Below are 24878 nucleotides of genomic sequence, written 5' to 3'. Positions count from 1 at the left end.
AGCAGATCTAAGCAAAGAAGGGAAAGCTGAAAGGTGGGTGAAGTATATAGAGGGTCTATACAAGGGAGATGAGCTTGAAAGCAACATTATAGGAAGGGAAGTGGATGTAGATGAAGATAAGAGGGAGATATGATACTGTGAGAAGAATATGACAAAGCTCTGAAAGATCTTAAGTTGAAACAAGGCCCTGGGCGTACAAAATATTCTGTCAGAACTACCTATAGCCTTGGGAGAGTCAGCCAAGACAAAACTCTTCCATCTGGTGTGCAAGATGTGTGAGACAGATGATACATCCTCAGTCTTCAAGGAGGATGTAGTAATTCTAATTCCAAAGAAAGCAGTTGCTGACAATTGTGAAAATTACCAGACTATCAATTTACTGAGTCATGGTTGCACAATACTAACACGAATCCTTTACAGTGGAATGGAAAACCTAGTAGAAGTAGACCTCGGGGAAGATCAGTTGCATTCAAGAGAAATGTAGAAAAATGTGAGGCAATACTGATCCTATGACTTACCTTGGAAGATAGGTTACGGAAAGGCAAACCTACATTTATAGCATTTTTGGACATTGAGAGAGCTTTTGACAGTGTTGACTGGAATACTCTCTTTGAAATTCTGAAGTTAGCAGGGGTAAAACCAAGGAGCGAAAGGCTATTTACAACTTGTACAGAAACCAGATGGCAGTTAATTGAGTCCAAGGGCATGAAAGGGAGGCGCTAGTTGAAAAGCGAGTGAGACAAGGTTGTAGCCTGACCCCAATGTTCTTCCCACTATTTCTTCTTTTTGTTTTACGTATACTATATCATTTGGACCCTGGTAAAAAACCATATATTAAAAAATGCGTAAGATAAATGAAACTAAATATTGTGTATGAAAAACAGTGAAGACATTATCATGTGCCACCACATTTAGAATTTTTTAAAGAGTATGTTCAAAGTGAGAGCCATTTGCATGACACTACTCATGTACACACTGCATCACTGATGAGCTCAGTGCTGTCAACACATCTAGAGTAATCATGTTACAAGCAGCACTCATTCATTATCTCACGTCCTCTACAGTCATTGGACCCTCTTGTTGCTTTACATGACCCCAAAGTAAAAAGTCTGAGGGCATCAGTCAGATGATCATGCTGGACACCTCTGAATAGGACTACTCTTCCTACCCACCAGTTTGGGAATAGGCAGTTTAATGTATCTCTTATTAACAAAGAACTGTAGGCAGGACATTCATCTTGTTGAGCCACATCGTTGAGCAAGTTTTCAAGGGCACATTTTCTGGTAAGAAGAGTAAAGTGTTTATCAGAAGATATGTGTACTTTTGCCCATGTAACATATCATCAATAAATAATGGTAGATCACGTGCTATCTGATTATGGTACACTGCACTTTACTGTTGATAAGTAGTGCACATTTCTGAAATTTCCTCTCCCTTTATTTACAATGTGATGTCATTAGTAAACACAGGGTTGCCACAAGTTCTGGACATCAGGGAATTTCAAGCATGTCAGGGAAATATCAGGGAAATTAAAAAAAAAAAAAAACACTGGGAAAGTCTCATTTTTATCTCAGTAGATGAAATCGTTTGTTTACTGAGATGTCTTGCATCCTTGCTGGCTGGGTGCCGCTTCCCTACTCCCTCGTTCTTACTGCTTCTCCCCTTCTTACCACTCCCCTCAGCTTGCAGTCAGTGCTGCCACTTCTTGCCGCTAGCCTAGCAGCTGCCAATGAGATGGAGGGATGCGTGTTGTTTGGATGAATCTCAAGAGACTGTTGATGCAGTGGCCAGAGATAGCGGTCGTATGCACAAGTTGTGTCTGAGTGAATGTGTGTTTTCTGACAAAGGCTGTAGCCACAAATTTACTTGTGAGAGTGTGTTTGTCTTTTCTACACACCTGCCTGTGGCTCAGCGATCATCTTTACTGTGAGCTGATACTATTGTGACTCACCAATCTATCAAAGTGCCGCCGCGCAGTTACATGCATCCTCTACATGCGGTGCTGTCTGCCAGCCACGCAGCAGCAGCGCCACCTAAGCGGCCAGCCAGCCAGCACCGCTAGACTTGGACTCAGTTATGATTTGACTGTTAAAGTGTACACACGTCTTACTCTGTTTACTTGATCTGTGACTTTCATGTATTGCGTCTTCCTTGAAATATATTTGTTCAACTTGAAGTTATTACAATTGGCGACGAGGATGGGATTTTTCTTTTCCATCGTTGACCCACATGTTTCCATGGCTAATTTAGAGCAACTATTGCAAGGTCTCATAGAACAGCAAACGCTTCTCACAAATGCGATTCGTGATTTCGTCGCAGCATCAAATGTGGGGCGTCTCTTGTTGTTGTCTCTTCCTACTTTGCCTCCTTACGACGAGACGGCGGAAGACTGGTGTGATTACAAAAACGTCTTCGACAGCACTTCATTGCATTTCATGTCGCGAACGAACAAACATACATGTAAGTCTCTGTTCCTTTCATGGACTTCACCTCAAATGCATCGGTTGTTGCTGCAATTGGTTCCTTTAAAGATCCTGCGTCTTTGTCTGTGCTTACTTCTGTCCGTCTATTTTCAAAAGCAAGCGCATGTGGTAGCCTCTCGTGTTGCCTTTTATCGTTGTCAAAAACAACCGAATCAATCCTATCGTGCTTGGGCTGCTGAACTTCACGGCCTCAGTAGAAAGTGTCAGTTTGTTACTGAAGTTCACAAAGAATCCTACGCCGATTCCATGGTGCGGGATGCTATTATCCGATCGGCGCCCGACAAAGGAGTTAGGCAACGTGCCCTTCAGTTGGCAAATCCGACTCTAGATGAAGTCCTGTCCGTTGCTCAGTCTTTTGAAATTTCTCGCGCCGCTGGAGTGCAAATAGAGGCATGGGGCGACGCCAGTTAAATACAACCTCTGTGCGATGTTGACGAAGCGTGTGGCATGCACCCCCCGGCCGACGTGGCCGCAGTACGCTCCCAAGCACAGTCTCGGCCTAACCGTAAACAAACCTCTAAGAAACTGCAGCAAAATCCATGGCAACTTCCTTCATGTCTGCAGTGTTTTACGAAACATTCATGAGAAGATTGTCCACAATGTTGGGCCGTGTGCCACAAATGGAAAAAAAAGGGGGCATGTGTCATCCGTTTGCAAACCTGACCGGATACATGATGTTCATGAACATGACGCTGATTCTGTGTTGTCTTTAAATTTTACTTATTCCCTTTCAGGGAAGTTATTCCTCACTGTCCAAATACTTGGTCGAGATGTTTGCATGCAGGTGGATACTGGTTCTGCTGCCACTATCATTAATTCTCAGACTATCTTCAGTTGGGTTCTCCAATCCTGTCACCTGTCACTAGGCAATTACGGACTTACAAGATTTCTCTCTTGGGACAATTTGATGCTGAGGTATCTTACAAATCTGTCATTTGCGCTGTTCCCATATTTGTGGTCGACCATAGTAACGCGGAGAATCTTTTTGGTTTCGATGCCTTTCGCGTTTTTGGGTTCTCCATAGATGACTCTGTCAGTATCATCTCTGATGCTATTCCTTATGCTCAATTGGATTCCTTGTCGACGACATTTTCATCCCTTTTTTCTCCTGGGTTAGGCCGTGCAAATGACTTTGAAGCTCATATCATGCTTAAACCCACTGCTCAGCCTAAGGTTTTTTGGGCTCGGCCCATTCCTGTGGCCCTTCGTGATCAGCTCAAACAGGAGATGGATCGTCTCGCTGCTTCAGGGATCTTGCTTCCTGTCACTACCAGTGAGTGGTCCTCTCCTGACGTTGTCGTTGCTAAGCCAAATGATGATATTCGTCTCTGTGGCGATTTCAAAGCCACTGTAAATGCTCAATGCCGTATCGACATTTACCCTATGCCTCAACCTGAAGAATTGTTCACTAAACTTGCTGGAGGCCAGTATTTTTCTGAACTTGACCTGTCAGAAGCTTATCATCAACTTCCTCTCGACGCTGCTTCCCGGCAGTTTCTGGTCCTTAACACTCCTTTTGGCCTCTATAAATACCAACGATTGCCATTCGGTGTTGCCAGCGCCCCTGCTCTCTTTCAGCGATTCTTGGAACAATTATTGCTCACTGTCCCTGGGTGTATAAATTACCACGATGACATTGCTGTCATTGGCTCCACCACTGATGAACATCTTCAAAATCTCCGCACACTTTTTCACGTCTTACAGACTGCCGGTCTTAAGTGTAATCATCAGAAATCAAAATTTTTTCAGGCATCTATCACGTACTTGGGGTTTCAACTCTCTCGGGATGGTATTCGTCCGCTTCGGCAAACTGTCGCTGCGATCGATGCCCTTCCTCGCCCTACATCTGTTAATGAACTGCAGGCCTTCTTGGGGGAAAATAGCATACTATCACAAGTTTTTACCATCTGCTGCTTCGGTGGCTCAGCCGTTGCATCGCCTGTTGCATAAAAACGTGCCCTTTCACTGGTCCGCGTCATGCGATGCGGCTTTCCAGAAATTGAAGGCTATGCTGAAACAGGCCCTGTGCCTGGCTACTTATTCACTTGGCCAATATCTTGTTCTTGCCACGGACGCCCATCAATACGGGGTCGGTGCAGTCCTTGCGCACCGTTTTTCTGACGGTTCAGAACAACCCATTGCTTATGCCTCCAAAACGCTCACGGATGCCCAACAAAAGTATTCTCAAATTGGAAAAGAAGCTTTCGTCATTATTTATGCTCTTTGTAAGTTTGGTGTTTTTTCTCTATGGATCCAAATTTCATCTTGTTATGGATCACAAACCACTTGTTTCCTTGTTTCGCCCATCAACGTCACTTCCCGACAAGGCTGCACACCGCCTCCAGCGTTGGGCTCTTTACTTGTCTCGTTTCAATTATGAGCTTCATTTCCGGCCGACGGCTCAACTTGCGAATGCTGATGCACTGTCTCGCCTTCCCATGGGTCCTTATCTGGCATTCGATAGGGATGAACTTTTGTGTTTCCACCTGGATGTTTCCGAGCAGCGGGTTGTGGATGGGTTCCCCATCACCGGGGACCGGCTGGTGGCTGCTATGGGTTCTGACCCTCCCCTCTCCTGGGTTTTATGCTGTATTCAGAAGGGTTGGCCAGATCGTCCGTCCGCTAAGACTTCTGATACATTGCGGAACTACTGCGCTTTGCGTTACCGCCTCCCGGCTAGGGATGGTGTTATCCTCCTTTCCACCGTAAATGCTTCGCCGCGTGTTGTGGTACCTGCATCTTTGCGTGCTTCGGTCTTGCACCTCCTTCACCAAGGGCACTTGGGGTGTCTCTCGCACAAAATCTCTGGTGCGCTGTCACGTGTACTGGCCCGACATCAACTCTGAAATTGCACACATGGTCGCTGCCTGCAGCCTTTGTACATCACAGGCCGCCACCCCGAAGTCATCTTTGTCAACGTGGCCTTCGCCTGAGAAGCCCTGGGAGCGTATTCATGCTGACTTTGCGGGACCTTTTTTAGGTACTTATTGGCTTCTCGTTATTGACGCCTACTCTAACTTTCCTTTCATTGTCCGTTGCACGTCGTCTACCACCGTGGCAACCACCAATGCTCTAGCTCGCATTTTTTCTTTGGAAGGGCTTCCCTCTACTCTTGTTACTGATAATGGTCCGCAATTTGCCTCTTCAATTTTGCGGATTTTTGTGCCCGTCACGGCGTCATGCATGTCACGACCCCTCTGTTCCATCCACAGTCAAATGGTGAGGCTGAATGACTGGTCTGCACATTTTAGTCTCAGATGAGGATACTCCTGACTTCTTCTGCTGATGATGTGCTACTCCAATTTCTTGCTTCACCCCCATGGGCGACCACAGCCCGGCTGAGCTCTTACATGGCCGACAGCCCCGCACGCTACTTCAGACAGCCACGGATGTTGCAGTGCGTCACTTGGACCAGCTTCGGCCTCGTGAGCCAGAAACGCCTGTTCCGGATGCCTCTACACCACCTTCGGCTCGACCTGACACTTGGGATACTGGAATGTCTCATTACTCACAACGCAGTCCTCTCACCATCATATTGGTGCCAGCACAAGAACTGACGCCACCAGGAGACGTGCCCATGCAGGAACCAGATGACCATCATCTGTCGGAGCAACTCTACTCGCCTCCTTCTCCTATGGACGCGGACACATCACCCGTGTCACCTGTTATAACAACCGGACTTGCTGCAACGGGCAGATTGGTGCACGGGTCCCCAGCAGATTCGACCCCCACGTCTCCTGTCATCTCAACCCGTTATCATCGGGGACACTTCCGTTCGTACGGGAAGCCTCCTCCTCAAGACTTTACGGCCAGTCAAACAACACCTATGGACGTTAGCAATCTACAGGCCACCTCCATCAAAATTCAAAGGGGGGAAAAGTGTTGTGACTCGCCGATCTTTCAAAGTGCCGCCACGCAGTTATGCGCGTCCTCTACATGCGGCTCTGTCTGCCAGCCATGCAGCAGCAGCAGCACCACCACCACCACCACCACCACCTAAGCGGCCAGCCAGCCAGCGGCTGCTAGACTTGGACTCAGTTATGATTTGACTGTTAAAGTGTACACACATCTTACTCTGTTTACTTGATCTATGACTTTCATGTATTGCGTCTTCCTTGAAATATATTTGTTCAACTTGAAGTTATTACAGATACCTATCCTCATTAGTACTGATTCTCAGAGTATTTGTGCAAATTATGTGTTGCATGGTTTGATCACTGCAATCTCATTTCATCAACATGGTGTCTGTGACACGTGAATAGCAGCAGTCCACATGAGTGGACTTCCACGACGGGCCAAAACCGCAGGCCATTTGCGTGGGTATCTGTAATGGATCGGGCCTGCTGATCTGAAGCCCACTGTTTCTCACGAATGTGCAGGGCGTGCCTGTCAGATCCAGTCTCACTAATCTACCCCAGTCCAAGTCTGTTTGTGTGTGATGGCATAATGTGGTGGGTTTTTGTGGTTTATCCATGGACTTAGGACTGCTGTGCTCCTCGGCAGGCCAGAGGCTAGCAAGTACATTGTACAATGCGACATTTTATTTATTCAAGTACATTTTGGCACCTCAAAAGTAGTTTATATATATGAAAGTATGGATGATAAGGAAAAGAAATTTGTGGCAGTCTCTGGCAGTTTGTATGCAGTGTACTCATACATTTCTCAAAAGAAAAATCATAGTCATAATACAGTGGGTAATAACCAACAATAACGAACATAGTAGAATCAACATTTTATTGGTAGTCACCAATAGTGTTGGTTTTCACAACTGTTCTGTGCCTCATACACTTATTTCCAGGCACCTACATTTTTCTGAGGTTATTTCTGAAATCATTGGAGGTATTTTAAATCTTTCTTGTGACTCCAGTGAAATGCATGTTTTTGTCACCGAATGTGTTTTGTTTTATTGAAATAAAATAACAACATTGGTCTTAATGAAATACATATACCGTTTGGCTTGCTTTCCCCATCTAAAAACAGTTAATTACAAAGGATATTGATGTTAGTACTTAAGATTTTTGCTCACAGGGGGGAGAAATACATAAGTCCTTACATTTTTTGTCAACTTATGTCTTTACTTATCCATGAGATCTCAAAATTCATTAGTGAAAAATACTAAAACTTGTCTGGAAATCAGGGAAATATCAGAGAATTTCACGTAGGGAAACTTACGGCAACCCAGAAACAATACTTTTTCCACAAAATTATTGTCTTGCTGGAGAACCAAATGGCAGCATTCCAAACACTGTTGAAATTCACTACCATATATTTTATGGTGTGAAAAATGAAAAGTGTGTATGCCATATTTGACTGGCATTGCCATGTTTGACTGGCATCCCCTTCTGGAGAGTTTGGCCAACTGTTGTAAGTCTTTTTGTTGGATGCCACTTCGGCAACTTACATGTCAGTGGTAATGAAATTATGATGATGATGATGGTGACACTACATGCACCCAGTCCTGAGTGGAGAAAATCCCTGACTCGGCTGGAAATTGAACACTGGACCCTATGATCAAGAATCAGCAACACTAACTGCTAGATCATGAGCTGTTGACAGTTTTTAGTGCAAAGCGTCCAGTCTCAGGAAATGATTTTATGGTGTTAATGAGGGTTAGATGAATCGGACAGTGTATACTTGACACTGTTCTGCCTACTGTTTGAATGCAGTTGATGCCTTTTGGTGACATTTGCCCAAAAATAAGAGCACATCAATGAATTCTTCATTTTACATGTTACTGTAGCCTTTCTGAAATGGTGTCTGCATTACTAATGATTCGACTTTGTTGATGTTTTATGAGTAACACACTGTAAATGAATTCAGCATTCCTCTGGTTCCCTTTTGTACCAGTTTCTGGCAAAATGTCTCTGCATCTGAAAACGGAATTTAGGCATTGTGCTTCATCCAGAAGAAAAAAACTAAACTGTATTGATTGTTAAGTTCAATATAATATAATGATTCTTTGAGAAACTCAATGGTACAGAGTTCTTGTAAGCAGTTGCGCATGGTCTAACTTCAGTGTGTTGTGCTGTTGTACAGTAGCTTTAACATTTGCAGTGCTTATGGCAGTGGCTTTGATAAACTTTAAAATATTTCCTGTGTTCATCATGAGAAAATGCAAGTGCAAACTAAATAGTAGGACACTGGTAGAATTCTTGTTTTTAATGGACATGGTGAGAATATTGAGTGTAGAGTTTGTGATGTAACTCACATGAAGTCTGTCAATTTAAGGATCAAAAATTGATAATTAATTATCGATAAAGATAGTTTCAGATATTGATAAGCAACTTTCGGCACAATGAGTCACACTTGCATGTCACACAGTGGTGCGAAACCAGCATTTCAAGTCCATAGACTGCACAGCTGTCATAATTAAATCACTGTTCAACAGGAAGTTGTCATACTTGCAGACAAAAACCAAATCAATTATCACAAACATGATTGCACAGTTTATTTCACTGTTAATAGTTTATTTTAGATTTTTCGATCCGGATAGTGTTATAGATCATATAGTGTTGGAGTTTGTGAACTTTGGTGTTGAAAGCACAGAGCATTTGACTTCATATGTCATAGAGGTATTGGAAAGGTTGGAGCTTAAGAAAAAGGTTATAGCAATTTCATCTGGCAACATACACGCTGGTTATAGAGAAAAGAAAAGGAGAGGAAAAACTGTTTTCATGTAAGTTGGATTTTTAGGTGTTGACTGCCCTGCTCATATTATACAAAACGCTATTCAGACTGCTACAAATGGCTTACCCATTACTATACAGCTCCATATTTTTGCTGTTCATATTGAAAAACTAAAATCATTCTGTGAGTTCGCTGAAGGAGTATAGTAGGAACTTCGAGATCATAGTACAGCTAGGTGCTTATCTCTTCTACCAACTGTTGGAAAAAGTCATTAATGCTATCCAAGCATTAAAATCCTAGCTTCCATTCCTTGTGAAGCGTGTTATCACAGCGAAGAACTTTTTTGAAACTCTGCTGTAATTCATCACTGTTCAGTTCTTTGAATCTAGTTAAGTGTATCTCCAACAGTATTTAGTGCACTGGAAAAGAAAATTTAACTACAATTGAAGCTTCAGGCAAAATAAATGTGTTGCCTTACAAATAAGGAGCTGGAAAATCTGAAAGATTTTTGACATATACATAAACCAGCAGTTTTGTGAGCTGGGAAGTAAAGAGCTGCATTTGATATATTTGTGAATGGTGTGAACAATTTCTGGAACCCCTTCATCCAATGGAGTGGATAGCCCTAAATCAAACCAAAAGCTGGATTAGTGTTCAGGAATTGTATAGTTTGGCAAAATATAGTGTCATGAACTTAATCTTAGTAGTGTTAGTGAATGATGACAGGAAATTTTTGTGGAAGTGGAATAACCAAGAAGCATAAGTACAACGAAAGCTATTTGGAAATGGGCTTTATGGAGACAAAGGAGGGTAAAGCTCAGTGTGTAATTTGTGCGCGAGTCCTTCCGAACAGTGCAATGGTTCCAGTTAAATTGCACCGTCATTTGAAGGTACTCACCCGGATTTCCAGGCTAAAGACATCGATTTTTTCAAAAGGAAGAGTGCTGAACTAGCTGCTTCTCAGCATTGCATGAAAACGAATGCAAAAACAATTAATTAAAATTCATTAAAAGCTTCATTCTTGGTTAGTTATCAAGTGGCAAAAACAGGCAAAGCTCATACCATTGCAGAAATTCTCATAAAGCCCTGTGTTAATGATATTGTTTCTTGCATGCTAGACGAAAAGGCAGTAAATGGCTCAAATGGCTCTGAGCACTATGCGACTTAACTTCTGAGGTCAGCAGTCGCCTAGAACTTAGAACTAATTAAACCTAACTAACCTAAGGACATCACACACATCCATGCCCGAGGCAGGATTCGAACCTGCGACCGTAGCGGTCGCGCGGTTCCAGACTGAAGCGCCTAGAACCGCACAGCCACACTGGCCGGCGCAAGGCAGTAAAGCTTGTATCTTCGGTGCCATTATCAAACAATACTGTCTAGAGACGCATTGTTGATATGTCAAATGATGTGAAAGACACTCTTGTTTCTCGCATCCAACACATTTCATTTTCTCTGCAGATAGATGAATCCACTGATGTTGCAGGATTAGCAATTCTATTGGCTTTTGTCCGTTATGAATATTCTGGATGTTTTGAGGAGGACCTCTTATTGTGCAGACCACTACCTGCCAACACAACAGGTGCTGAAATATTCCATCTATTGGATGATTTTTTTAAGGACTAACGAAGTTTCTGGTCTAATTGCATAGATGTGTGCACAGATGGTGCAAAAGCTGTGACGGGTTCTACAGTCGGAGCAATAACGAAAATAAAAGAAAATGCCAAGAATTGCATCAGTACTCTCCACAGATATGCTTTAGCTACAAAACAAATGCCTGTTTCGTTCAAGAAAGTTTTAGATGAATCCATTCAAATCATTAACTACATAAAATCAAGGCCGTTGAAGTCAAGACTTTTCACAATACTGTGTGAAAATATGGGAAGCCTTCATCGTTCCCTGCTTCTCCACACAGAAGTGAGGTGGCTCTCACATGGGAATGCATTCTCTTGGTTGTACGGATTAAGATTAGAAGTCTTAGCTTTGCTTTTGGAGCATAACACCAAATTAGCAGACCTTATTAATGATGAAAATTGGCAGTGTATACTTGCCTATTTGTCAGATATTTTCTCCAAAATGAACGAAATGAATATTTCACTCCAAGGGCAAAGTGAAAGAAAGGTCACTGCTATTGACAAAGTTCGAACATTCAAGAGGAAAATCAATTTTTGGGCAGAGAGTGTCAAGGAGGGGGAGGTCGAGTGTTTTCCTCTTCTCAAGGAGTTTTTGAAAAACAAAACATTGGCGCTTGGGAAGAATTTGTTTCATAAAATCCTGAAACATCTCCGAAGCTTGATGTCATTGTTGGAGCATTATTTCCCAACAGCTGAAGATGAGAAGCTGCAGAAATACGAATGGGTGATCAACCCATTCACTGTATCCAGAAAGCCGAACATTCTATCATCAAATGAATATGAGTTCTTGATAGAAATTTCCACAGACCCTACCTTGAAATCAAGTTTTGACATTGACGGTTACTCACACTTTTGGATTCATTTGGATAACAAGAAATACTACCCCCTTGTTGAAAAAGCAAAACATGTACTTCTTCCGTTTGCCACAACATACATGTGTGAATCTGCATTCTCGATCTATGCTGCCCACAAAACTAAATACCGAAGCTCTCTAGATACAGAACCAGACATCCATCTCCAGTTGTCAAGAATTGAACCCAACTTTTCAAAATTGTGTCAGCAGAAGCACCCTCAACCATCACATTAGGATTCCATTATTATTCTTGCAGAGTCATCTATAGTAAAGAAGAAAGCATTTTTCTTCATAGATGCTCAGTGAACGTACCTGAACTATAACTCTGTAGGAATTTGTTTCTGTCTTCTATTATTTACAAAATAATTATTAATTGAATTCTATTGACATTGATATTTTTGTTACAAAAATTAAAATTATCTCTAAAGCTAATTTCTTTTCTTTATAATATATTCCATCCTCTCAGTTAAAAATTTGGCCTGCCTATATGCCTATACTTCAATTACAATTACTTGCTATTACTCTCACATTATATTGTGGCAACTGGCTGAGAGTGTAAACAAATGAGGACTTTTCACGTGCCACCTTGTAAAAGGTAACCCTCCTCTGCCAGAATCATTTCCATTGAGAAAAAAAGTCTTATGTTCTGTGAAATGCTTTGTCTTCGTATATAGAAATAAGAGTGTCTGTTTGTTTGTTTTCCTAATTTGTTTACAGTCTGGGCTGACTGCCGCTATATAGTGTCCAAGTAGTAGTTGAAGTTGTCAGCTGTGGCTAAACTGTTGCCACACTGCCTGCCAGTTGCCAGCTACCACCTGACAGTACACTGTTGCAATGCCATCTGCTAGGTGCCGGCTATTGACAGACAGCTGCTGTTCAGTAGATATGCAAAGACTTAAAAATAACTAGACTTTCCAAGCTGTTTACATGGGCATGAAAATCGATTGTGGAACTGGAAAACGGCTTTATAAAAGCAGATTTCCAGAATCGATTTTGAAGTGTTTACCTGACCAACCAAAAGCAGAACTGGAACAGCGGCTTACAAATCCGGTTTTGGTAATGCATGTAAACTGGGTGAATGTATTCCCACACATTGCTCAACAAATGTCACAATAGTCCTTCAAAGGCAATTCCTTGGCCTCTTTTCTTTCGTGATGTGTTTGTATCCCGAATCATGGGTCTGCCTCTTTTTCTTCACAGCCGCGCACTCTAAGGCGCCATGTTGTCGTGGATTGCGCGGCTGCTCCCACTGGAGGTTCGAGTCCTCCCTCGTGTGTGTGTGTGTGTGTGTGTGTGTGTGTGTGTGTGTGTGTGTGTGTGTGTGTTATCCTTAGCGGAAGTTAAACTTGGGTTAATAGTGTGTAAGACTAGGGAGTGATGACCTCAGCAGTTAAGTCCCATAGACTTTACAAACATTTGAACATTTTTCTTTGGATTTCATGAAAAACCACACACACACACACACACACACACACACACACACACACACACACACACGACTGTTACGAAATATGCATGCTCCTTACACAACAGTAGCCAAACAGTGAAAGTGAATGGACCACAAGCGGCAGCTTGTCAACAGTGAACAGTTTGGATGTGACGATAGCTCTTGGAGGAAGGCATCTTCAACATGTGAAATGTCAATTACCAAATAATTTTAATCAGGCTGTAGTGTGTTGAACAAAGGGAGTAAATCCACTAGTATGTGTCTGGATACAGTGGGAATTCTAATTGGATAATTAATTTCAAGTTGTTTTCATTCATCTCTAAACCAAGACTATTGATACTTCGGGGGGGGGGGGGGGGGGGGCATTGGGAACATGGCATTTGCATTAAGAAGCATTCAGTTCCCATGGATTTCACTCTGAAATTTAAGTTTACTTAGCTCTTGACTGACTAGGGGTCTGCCATGGATTTTCGACTGAAGAAGGGGTCTGCCAGCTGAAAAGATTGGGAAGCCCTGGTCTGATACATACTAGAAGCTTTGTTTGGTTTTCACTAGCTATTTGAGATTCTAATGCATATATCGAAAGGGTGTTTTCTATAATTAAATCTCTGTGGATAGACAAAGAAACCAGATTCAAGTTAGAAACAGTAAAAGCTCTGTCAATGATAAAAACCACATCTGTTAGCCTCTCTTGTACGTGCTTCTTAAATATGCACCACTAAAATTTACAGCTTAATACCAGCAAGTCTAACCTCATCAGTGATAGGATGTGTGAAAATAAATTTTTATTAAGCCTATGTTGAAGCTAATTCTGCTGTGTCCTGATTTTTTACTCATTTGTCGTGAAGTTTCGTGTGTTATTTTGAAAATGTCATGAATTTGACTGAAAAGAACATGAGAAAGAAGCATTCCTCATAACAAACCTGATCTGTGTAGGCAGTGGTTCTACTGCACTTCTGTTAACGCATCTGAAGGGCTATATACAACTGATGACATATCTGTTATTTGCAAGACCTCACCCCACAACCACCAGGAGGCTCACAACTCTTTCCTGAATATGTGCGTGGCGCACATAGGGCTCCAAGCTGTTGCAAGCCTTTCTTCCATCCCAAGCTGCATTCCCTTCCCTGTGCCTCCCTGTACTCTTTACTTCTCCTGTGCTGCCTCCTTCCCACTCTCTGTGTCCTTGCATTCTTCAGCCTGGCTATCCTCCAATTCCTGCTGTCCCATGCAGTTTTGTTCTCCTGGTGTTTTTTTTTTTTTTTTTTTGGTCCCCCTTTGGGGTTTGAATTCCACTTCTTCCACCAAATCCGTGGCCCTCCATGCTTGTTGCCATCTTGGTGACATCCTGGTATCCATTACTCCTCATCAGTTTTTGAGTATGGTTTGGGTTCATTCTCCAGTGTGTCCAATCTGGACCGATGAGGTGATGGTACTGGCATCTTTATTCTAGCATTTGAGGAGATACCTTCAAAGAGAAGGTCAAGGTTACAGTTTATTAGTGTGATGTGAAGCCGTACGTCCTGTCACCCATGAGGTGTTTTTGGTGTTTGCAGTTTGGGCACGGCTTCCTGCTGTACAGCACGCACACTATGGGGTGAAAGTGAATGCCCACTCCATTGGGGGAATTCCTGTGTTTGGCTGCCTGCATATGGTAATTGCCAGTTTGCCAAATGTATAAAAAGATACAGGAGTGAATAAGTCCTTTGATACTTTATCCTACACTGAGGGTCCTCAGGAAAATGGCTGTCTTCGCCTTGTGTATGCCCCCATCTCCTCTTCCTCTCCCATGCAAGTTCCCACTCCCTCTCCTCTGGTTGCCACTCCCCTTACCCTACCCCCAGTTAGCATTGGTGTTGGTTTGGGTGGTCTTCGGCCTTGTGTGCACACCAGCCATGTTCCCCCCACCCCCCACCCCCTTTCCCCTTTTCCCAAAGTTTTGTCTGGTCTTATGTGGCAATTTGTTTCCCCTTTTCTTGTGTTCTTTCTGGTGTCCCTCTTGTGTCATGATCATGGTATAGTGTGGGGAATGGGATGGGTCGGAGGTGGTGCCAGTGCCCTGTTGAGCCTAGCGCCTCTGAGGTGCCCCCTGCTCTTGTCCCTCACTCCCTTCCTCTCCCCTCTTATTCTTTACTCTTCCTGCCACACCAAAGTTCCTTTTGCCTCTTTGTTTGCCCCTTTTCCTTTCCCATCAACTGGAGTGTTCAGTAGGTGTTGTTTCTCCCTTAGTTTCTGCCACCTTGTCGGGTCACTCCTAATCATCTAGCTAATAATTGCTTTTGAGACTGACATTGTCAGTTGAGAGGGGGACAGCAATCTTATACCATATTTTATGAACTATAAGTCACTACAGATTTAAAGATGCACCTTAATTTTTAAGGAATTTTTTTTAAAAGACGACATTTTTACAACTTTTATTATTAGACTGTAAAGGCATACTAAAAAAATAATGTTAGTGTACAAAACCAAACTGACCTTTAAAATCGCCGAAAATCATCTTAACTTTCTTCTTCTTCTCCTCCTCCTCCTCCTCATCATCATCATTGTTGTCCTCTGCACGTAGAAGATGGTCTTCACTGCCATAGAGAGATGTCACACTTCTTGGATGATTCAATAATAATGTCTTCTCTCACTCTAGATCACCACTGTTTTATCCACAGACACACTTGTTTGATTATTGAATTTCATCCATCATCCATTTCTTCCATTCCTCACTCATATACATTTTAAATGGTTATTTATCACGACATCAAGAGGTTGCAATTTTTGAAGTAAGTCCTCCCAGAATAACAGCAATCTCTGTATTTTCCTGTATCAATTTCTTCTTCACAGAATTTTTCAAATGACTACTAAACTGATGTAGTACAAGAACAGAACTCTTCTTCAGCAAAGCACCTTTCCTTCTCTCCCACACTCTGTTAATCCATAATTTCATTACAGCCTTGTCCATCCAACCCTTGTCATATATGTGAACACAACCACGTGGTGGTATTTCAGAAGGTTTTGGTATTGTTTTGCACTTGAAAATGACCATTGGATTAAGTTTAGTACCATCAGCATAACATGAAAGGACAACAGTGTAGTGCATTTTTTATGTCCACTTGTTTTTATAGTTACAATTTTAGCGCCTTCCATGGCAACAGTTTTTTTACGTGGAAGATCAAATGTTAGAGGAGTTTCGTCCATATTCACTATTTGGCTTAGTTCCACACTGGCTTTCATTCAATGTTGAATAATAAAGTGATAAGTGATGAAAAGATAGTATTTTCTCTTCTTATTCTTGTGACATTTTCTGAGATATTTTGGTTTTGGTTCACATGCTGTGTCAATGATACTTCATAAACCTGTACCACCAACCAATTCCACCCTTAAAATCCGTTAAGTTCCACTGTAGTGCTAGCTTATGAGCTTATATTTGAATCATTTTTGTGTTAATTCCAATGCCATTTTGGTAGTTTCCTTAGATCCATTTCTGTACATTGTCGTCCAGTTTTGGCCATTCTGCATTCAGTCCTGTATTTGCACATTTAATCTTCCTCATTTTTTCAGTTCTCCTCTCCTATCCCGTCAATTGTGAATGCTTTTTCTGTTGGTGGAGGGCCAAAATTCCACTCACCTGCTCTGTTTCTATGTTCTCCTGCATAAGGTATTACTCTCAATTTATAGCTCACATCATATGAAAAACTTCTATTTTTTCCATTATGAAACTAACTACAGAAAAAAATATTTTGCTGTTACCGATAACACAAATCACTTTCAATTCAAGTTCATTGGCATTATAGACTGCAGTGATGCATCAGAGGCTGGACAGTGTTCTGGGTTTGTGATGGCAGGTTAGAAGGGAGACAGTGTTAGCAAGCTTGTGAATCCCTGTAACTCATGTTCGTTGCATAGGTGCACTCCTGATACCAGTTGAATCAAATGTTGTCAGATAGAGGGAGGTTTCCCACGGCATTGAATATATGGCCATTTTTAATGGCCCATTGCAGGAATTTAAATCAAACTCTGGACATCTTTATATTAATTTCGAGTATAAGACACACTTGAATTTTCGAGGCAGTTTTTCGAAGAAAAAAGTGCGTATTACAGTCCATAAAATACAGTAATGTATATAATAAAAGTTTTAATGGAATTGATCTAGGGGGGATGAAACTGCACCACATTTGTTCTTACAGTGTGAAAACTGGTGGCCAAAAGGTACAAATTATTTGGGTCATTGATTAATAAATTGTGACTAACAGGCATCTAGTAAAGGGGCTCCTACTACCCTTTAAGGGTAGTGGTTGGCTTTTCTAGAATGACAGGAAGAGATACTGCACAATAAACTTAGTTTTGGTGTGGGGAACAGGGGGCTTGGAACACTGTTGTTTTGTCGTTGTATTGAAATCAAATCATATCATATATCAAATGGCTTTATTACAATAATGCCATTTGTGAAAAGTGCAACACCAAAAAGGAATTACCTGAATAGCGCCACACTTGGTGGAAGTGGCGACGGGTGTGCAAGCAATAAATGATAAGTTTTGCAGCCAGGTGGGGTACACGTAGGCCAAGCAGAGCCCTATCGTGTGGGTCCAACAGGGTTGGTGTTGCGCCTAGTGCAGTCGGTGAAGAGCTGTCACACAAGGTGGAAACAATACAGTAAGTGCCAGTGTGCCTCGTGGACATCAAAGGGAAACATACCGGCATGTGAGCGAGTTTGAACGGGGCAGAATGATCGGTCTTCGGGAAACGGGGTTGTCATCTCATGACGTTTTTGCTCGCACAGGGCATGCTGCTACGACAGTGATGCGTGTATGGAAGCAGTGTATAGAGGAAGGTTGTATGCAGCGACTAGCGGGAACTGGACCACGGAACATGACCACAGCATGGAATGACCGTCATCTTGTCTGTCTGCATGGCCATTACGGACTGTACAGCGTCATCTACAGTGTTGGCACGTCTCTGGAGCACTGCAACAGATGTGAACTTGCCTTCATCGACTGTTTGTCACTGTCTGCTGCAAGCTGGACCGGTTGCACACATGCCATTACGCCGGCTTCCATTGACCAGAAACCACAAGCTCCTCTGACTGCAACAGGCACGTGCACACCATCACTGGAGTGCTGAATGGCAACATGTAATCTTTTCGGATGAGTCCCTCTTCAACGTGTCCTACAGTGATGGCCACATATGTGTCCAGCGTTACCGTGGTTAGCGCAACCTGGAGGGCTGCATTGTGGAGCGGCATAGTGGACAAACATCAGGTGAGATGGTTTGGGGCACCTTTGGTTACAACAACCGATTTCACCTCGTACATATTGCGGGCACATTGGGCAGCAACCGGTACCTAACGGAGGTTGTGGAGCCTGAAGTACTCCCCCTGCTTCAGAGCCTGAAGTACTCCCCCTGCTTCAGGCATCTCGACAGGCCATATTTCAACAGAAGAATGCCTGGCCACATATTGCGAGGAATGTACAGGCCTTCTTCGAAGAGCGATGGGTACCATTGCTTCCCTGGCCTGCATGTTCGCCAAACATATCGCCCATCGATCAAGTCTAGGATATGGTTGGTCGGCACCTGGTGCGTCACGGTCCTCCAGTAACTGGTGTCACAGATTTGTGGGCTTGGATACTAATTGCATGGAGGGAAATCTCTCAGGAACATATTCAAAACCTTATTGATTCAATGTCATGGTGTATAACAGCTCTAATTGCAGTGCATGATGGCCACATGATGTACTGAACAGTAGGACTCAAAGGACATGTACCGATTTGAAAAGGTAATCATTTGTCATGTGTCATGTACGTAACCAGGAGTATTACATTATTTGAGTTTGTGCGTTTCCTTCATGGTGTTGCAATTTCCACAAACAGTATTGTACAACAAGATGATAAGACGTTTCAGTCGTTTAGTAAGCATCTTTAGATCTACAGATGGTTACTAATCAACTGAAACAGTTAATTAGCCAGTTGTTGTTCCATTATGTTGCAGTCAAGACTTTAAATGCATAGTAGATGACATATCTTTTGTGTTGACAATACAGGTTTCATAAACATCACCTGCCTGTTGGCTAAGCAGGTCAAGTTTCCTTGGAGAGTACCATAAAATTCAGTGTAGCACACCATCAACAGACCATAACAGTAAGACAAAAATGTATTTGTACCTTATGATTTCTTGTTAGTTCTGCAGAAGAGCTATGTTACTGAATTTGTTTCATCAAGATCTGATATTGTGGCAATAAAGATGGCAATAAAGAATAGCACAGCACACTGTCATTCAAAAAAACAAAGTTGATATCTGTATCTTGGTTACTAAATGACTAGCAGAAAATTGCTGAAGCACTCAATATTTGGGAAAGTGATGTTGAAGATAAGTCATTATTTGTTTTCTTCAGGTGGGAACAGAGTGAAAAAGGTACAAGCTTGGAAGGGGTGATAAGTGAAACATATTAGTGTAACTCTCTGGTTGCTAAGAGCTGGAGCATCAGTGCTACCCTTTTGTAAGCAGATGTTTCTAGAGGTAGTTAGTGTCCTATTTTGCAATTTTCCCATCGATTGCAATGCACAGATAGTAAAAACATAGTTTTTAAATAATCTTTTTCTGATTCTGTTTTTAATTAAAATCTTCTTCTAATTCGGCGGATGCTAGCAGATGTTTCTCTTTGTATAAAATCCTTTTACCATTGCAATAATTGCTACTAACTTACCTCATTCTTGCTTCATCTGTCTTTATTTATTATACTCCTTAGACAGCAAAATTAGTCCAGATCTCCAGGCATCTCTATTTTGAACATTTAAGATGTGCAGCATGTCCATTTACTGTGTCATTGCTTTCATTTTCTTTTTAACTATGTGCATTAGGCTTCTGCCAGCAAATGTTCCATTTCATTAAGCACCAGACTAAGTTCCTGTTTACTTTCGACAACCACTGCTATCATACTGCCACCAATGCTATTCGCTCATTATTACTGTTGATGACCACTGCTGTCATCAGTGAACAATATTGTGCTGATTTTCAGCATATAACAAGCAACTCTCACATTGAGATGATTGTTTACTTCCCTCCAATTCTCTTCAGTGCACAAATAAAATAGCAGTGGTGTTATTCCACACCATATTATTGAGCCTTTTTCAAATCTGAGAATTCAGTATGTTTTTCATCAGTTTCCTTAAAGCTGTGCTCTTACCCACAGTGCTAAAATTGTTCCTCCAGTGCCCCTGCTTCTAAAACCACATTGGTCTTCTTTTAATCCGCTTTCAATTTTATTTTCCATTCTTCTTCTATTAAAGTTCTCTTGTGTATGTAGAATAATATCTAATACTGTATTATTTACAGTGCTATTTTCTAAAGTTGCCTTATTCTTTACAGAGAATGGAAGAGCTGTTGGCAAGCTTCCGTGAGCAGTGGCAGCGAGAAATTGAAAAGTCTCCTCAGAGAGTCGTGGGACAAATCAGGCAGCAGCAACAGCCACAGTTAAGAGTGTCTGACATACAGCAGACACCATCTTCGTTACAACAGCAAACACCAGCACTGGAGTCTGAGATAGATGATCCTGGGAGTGTTGAGAATAAGGTGTGTTCACCCTGTTTAGTACCTCTCACTCTCTCTCCTCCCTTACACACTCTTCACCTGTGGCTGGCTGGTTTATTAACTGAATTCCTGCCCAATAAACCTGTGTCTGCAGTCAGCTTAAGCAAACTAAGAAAGTAAAGTGTAGAAGAAATAAGAAACGGTAACTGCATTGCCTTGTACAGACTTGATGAGAAGGGGCCTTACAGACTGCCCCCCTTCGATTTACTGTGCTTGTAGGATTTGAGGGTCAGCCCTCACACATAAATTTCCCAAAGCAGTATGAGACACCGCCCAAAAATATTAAAAAAGAATGACTGAAAATTTCTTAATGCTGTTTAGTATATAATAATGAGACATTGAAAGCATTTAAACAGACACACCTGTAATTGAGTGCATACCATTTTAGATGCTTGATCACAAAGTTGCTGGTTCGTTTCTCCCTAGTAGCAACTTTTTAAAAATATCATTTTAATTCTAAATTTATTATCGAATTGAAATATTAATTAAGAAGTATTGAATCATAGTTTTTTAACCAAAAAATAAAATTTTAATTTTTAATTAATAGTCATGTGAAAATATCAGCATTCTAATAAATTTCAGTATGGTGTAAAATGAATGTCTGATTGTCAAATAAAACAATTACATGTATCAATAACACTCTGTAGTCTCCAGGAATAAAACAAATTATTTTGTTTTCTATTTGATGATTCACATTTTTGTACAAACATTTTAATTTTATTCAAGTATTCTCATTTTCATGTGATAAACAATTAAAAGGATGTTATCTTTATTAAAATTATGATTCAACATTTGCTAATAAAAATTTCTATTTGATAACAAATGTACAAGTCAAAGAAAAGTACAGGAAAAATGTTGCTACTAATGAGATTTAAATCTGTGACTTCCATTCTAGAAGGCTGCCTGCATCTTTGTTAAAACATGAAGCTTATGCATTACGGATATTTTAGAAACAGTGACTGTTGATTGAATCTAAATACAGAAAACTGGAACCAGTGACTTTTTTGAGCATTTATTTATTATTCCATGAACCAGTTTTCGAACCTTTTCAAGTTCATATTCGGTTGGTTTCCTGGAGGTTACATAACTTTTGGTAGCATAATGTTGAGTGCTGGCTAATGAAAAATGCCGCCGATACTTTTACAAGCCAGCACCCAGTATTATGCTAGAAATAGTAATGTAACCTCCAGAAAATAAACTGGTTCATAGAATAATAAATAAATATTAAAAAAAGTGACTGGTTGCAGTTTTATGTATTTACATTCTTTGTTAAAATGTTGGAAATTCTTTTTACATAACAACGCTCAGGAAACTTCAAAATAGGTTTTTATATTGTTTTTGAGGAGTGCATTGTACTCCCTTAGGAAATTGATGTTTGGGCACTGACCTTCAAATTCAGTATGAAAAAAAATCAGAGAAGCTCCCTGTGAGATGCCCTTGTTTGGTGTTACAGAATTTCGTACTAGCTGTGTTTGCACTGATCCTTCAGTACCAGGTAGCACATATATCTGTATACTAGTAGACATGGTATCTGTCATGCCATCAATATGCTTTAAATGGATTAGTTTTTGCTATCAAGAAGGCAGTGTTTTCCTTGGTCAAATTATAGTTTCTCTCCTAACGTGTCTTATTAACTCTGATTGGATCCTTACAGCCAACAGAAGCACAAACAAATTTGGAGAGATTTGTAGCTAAACACAAATATTGTTAAACCTGAACTCACAGTTGCGGCACCCTTTTCAAAACTCACTACCTAACCAGTTGTCTGGGATTTTACTCTAAGCAAAAGAAATATAAGCTGGGCCAAAGTGAGTGGGAACATCTTAAAATCCTGGTGACTTTTTTTGTTTTAGGTGTCATCTTTCCCAACACTGAAACTCTGATCATATCATCCCCTTTGAGATTTCATATGTTGGTGATAAGATAGTAGCATAGAATGGTCTTCCTGTCTAAAAAATCAATTTAATTGAGCAATTTAGGGAGTTTGACTGTATGTTGATTAGTTGGAGACAGGGCTAGAATCTTCTGGACCATCATCTGCTTGAACGTAGCTATAAATAATTATAGTTTTCTTTTACATATCTTCTTACAGATGCACAAACTATAATTACAATTCATCTGTCAGTCTTACTTGACTCCTTTTTTTATTTTCTTTTTTTTACGAGTATTACGGAAGTTTCAATTCTTTGTGCAAGTTCTGAAACACAATTATGAGCCAAGATAGCTTTCTGTTGTCCTTAATTACTTGGCTCATCACTCTTGTACTCACATCATATTTGCGTTAGTTGCCCTCATATAATTTCAATATAGGATATTAATTGCTTTACAAAAGATAAAATCTCTGAGCCCTCATGATACTGTTCAGCTACCATTATCATTATACCTGTATTAACAAGCAAGCAGGAGATATTAAAAAAAAAATTGTGAAATTATAAAAGTTACAGTAGAAATATGACTTCCAAGCTCCATATACATTGAAATTAATGCAAAATATTAAACCAGTGACGGTAAATACAACATATTCCCTATCTAAGCAGAAAGATACAATTCACAACTGACTTAGCCCCTCTGTTAACTATAATCTATCATAGATCCCTCAAATAAAAAACTGTGCGCAGTAGTTGGAAGAAAGCACAGGTCACATTTGTCTGCAAGAAGGGGAGCAGAAGTGATCCACAAACCTACCTTCCAGTATCCTTGACATCAATTTATTGTAGAATCTTAGAACATATTCTGAGCTCAGACATTATGAGGTATCTTGAGCAGAACAACCTTGTCCTTGCCAGTCACCATGGATTTTGAAAACATAGATCATGTGAAACGCAACTCGCATTTTTCTCACATGAAATTCTGAAAGCCATAGATCAAGGCAGTCAGGTAGATACAGTATTTCTCAATTTCTGAAAAGCATTTGACTCAGCACCACACCAACATTTTTTATCAAAAGTATGATAATATTGGGGTATCCATACGAAATATGTGACTGGAATGAGGATTTCGTGGTAGGGAGGACACAGCATGTTATCTCAGATGGAGAGACATCGACAGATGTAGAAGTAATTTTGGGTGTACCACAGGGAAGATATTGGGTCCCTTACTGTTCATGTTGTTTGTTAATGATCTTGTGGACAATATTAGTAGTAACCTCAGATGCAGTTATCTAAAATGAAAAACACAACTCACATTTTTCTCACATTACATTCTGAAAGACATAGATCAAGGCAGTCAGGTAGCTATTGTGAATTGTGATTTATTAGTCTCATAACATACACTTACAAATCACATGATTATGGTACAGGAGACATGTCAAAAATCGCAAACTAGAATCTAATATTAATTTTTAAAACTATATTTGGTCTATGTAGCAGTATCTATATTTTCTTATTTTCCAGCATAGGTAAATATTTTTCTTGATAATGGACATTCCCCCCCCCCCCCCCCCCCCCCCCCCTCCACAATATAATGCTAATTTGCAGTTGGATTCTGCTCAAACTATCAGTTCATCTTCCAGGAACTCTTCTAATGAGTAATAACATTTGTGTATAAGAATTTCATGTAACTTCTTTTTAGTATCCCTAGTTTCATGGGACTGATGACCATAGATGTTAAGTCCCGTAGTGCTCAGAGCCATTTGAACCTAATTTCATGTTTAGAATGTTTTTGCCTTTCCCTAAGTTTGTTGTAGACTTTCATGCCCATATATTGTGGGGTCTGAGCATATAATTTCAATCTGTGGACAGGAAGCATAAAATTATCTTTATTCCTTGTACTGTATGGATAATCAAATTGGTTTTTAATGAACAATTCCGGTTTGTTGTGTAAAAATATCATCAGCTCGTATATGGATAGGGAGGGGACAGTCAAAATTTTTAGTTTCTGTAATAATGGACGACATGATTCTCTTTGTTGTGCAGTGCACATATTTCTGATAATTTTCATCTGGAGCTTCAGTACACGAGATGTATTATTGAAAATAATGCCATATCTTATCACTGATTCAAAGTAACTTAAATAAGCTACTTTGCGAGTGGACGTGTTAGTAGCACTTGATAATATGCATGGCATATGCAAAGCTACCCAGTTTGCTGCACAGGTACTCAATATGTGTGTTCCAGTTTAAATTCTTATTGAGGTGTAGACCTAGAAATTTGGCAGAATGCACTTCTGTTAATTCTTCACTTTTATGATTTATACTAATTTCCTGGTCTTTTTGACTGTTTGGTTCTGAATTGAATCAAGTTTGTTTTTGATATGTTAAGCTT

The 24878-nt window shown here is 40.8% G+C and overlaps 1 protein-coding gene across 1 annotated transcript in view; it reads left to right on the top strand.

The window, feature by feature from the left end:
* Nucleotides 1-24878, top strand: part of LOC126469251 (F-box only protein 9) — an 83861-nt gene that overhangs the window by 2789 nt on the left and 56194 nt on the right. Inside the window, exon 3 of the mRNA XM_050096617.1 lies at nucleotides 20395-20598. Within this exon, the coding sequence (XP_049952574.1) occupies nucleotides 20395-20598 (204 nt within the window). The remainder of the gene's footprint in view (nucleotides 1-20394; nucleotides 20599-24878) is intronic.

This window comes from Schistocerca serialis, chromosome 1, assembly GCF_023864345.2.
Source record: "Schistocerca serialis cubense isolate TAMUIC-IGC-003099 chromosome 1, iqSchSeri2.2, whole genome shotgun sequence".
NCBI classification, from domain to species: Eukaryota; Metazoa; Arthropoda; class Insecta; order Orthoptera; family Acrididae; genus Schistocerca; species Schistocerca serialis.
Note: the sequence above shows the minus strand (reverse complement) of the source record. Positions and strands in the feature narration are given on the sequence as shown.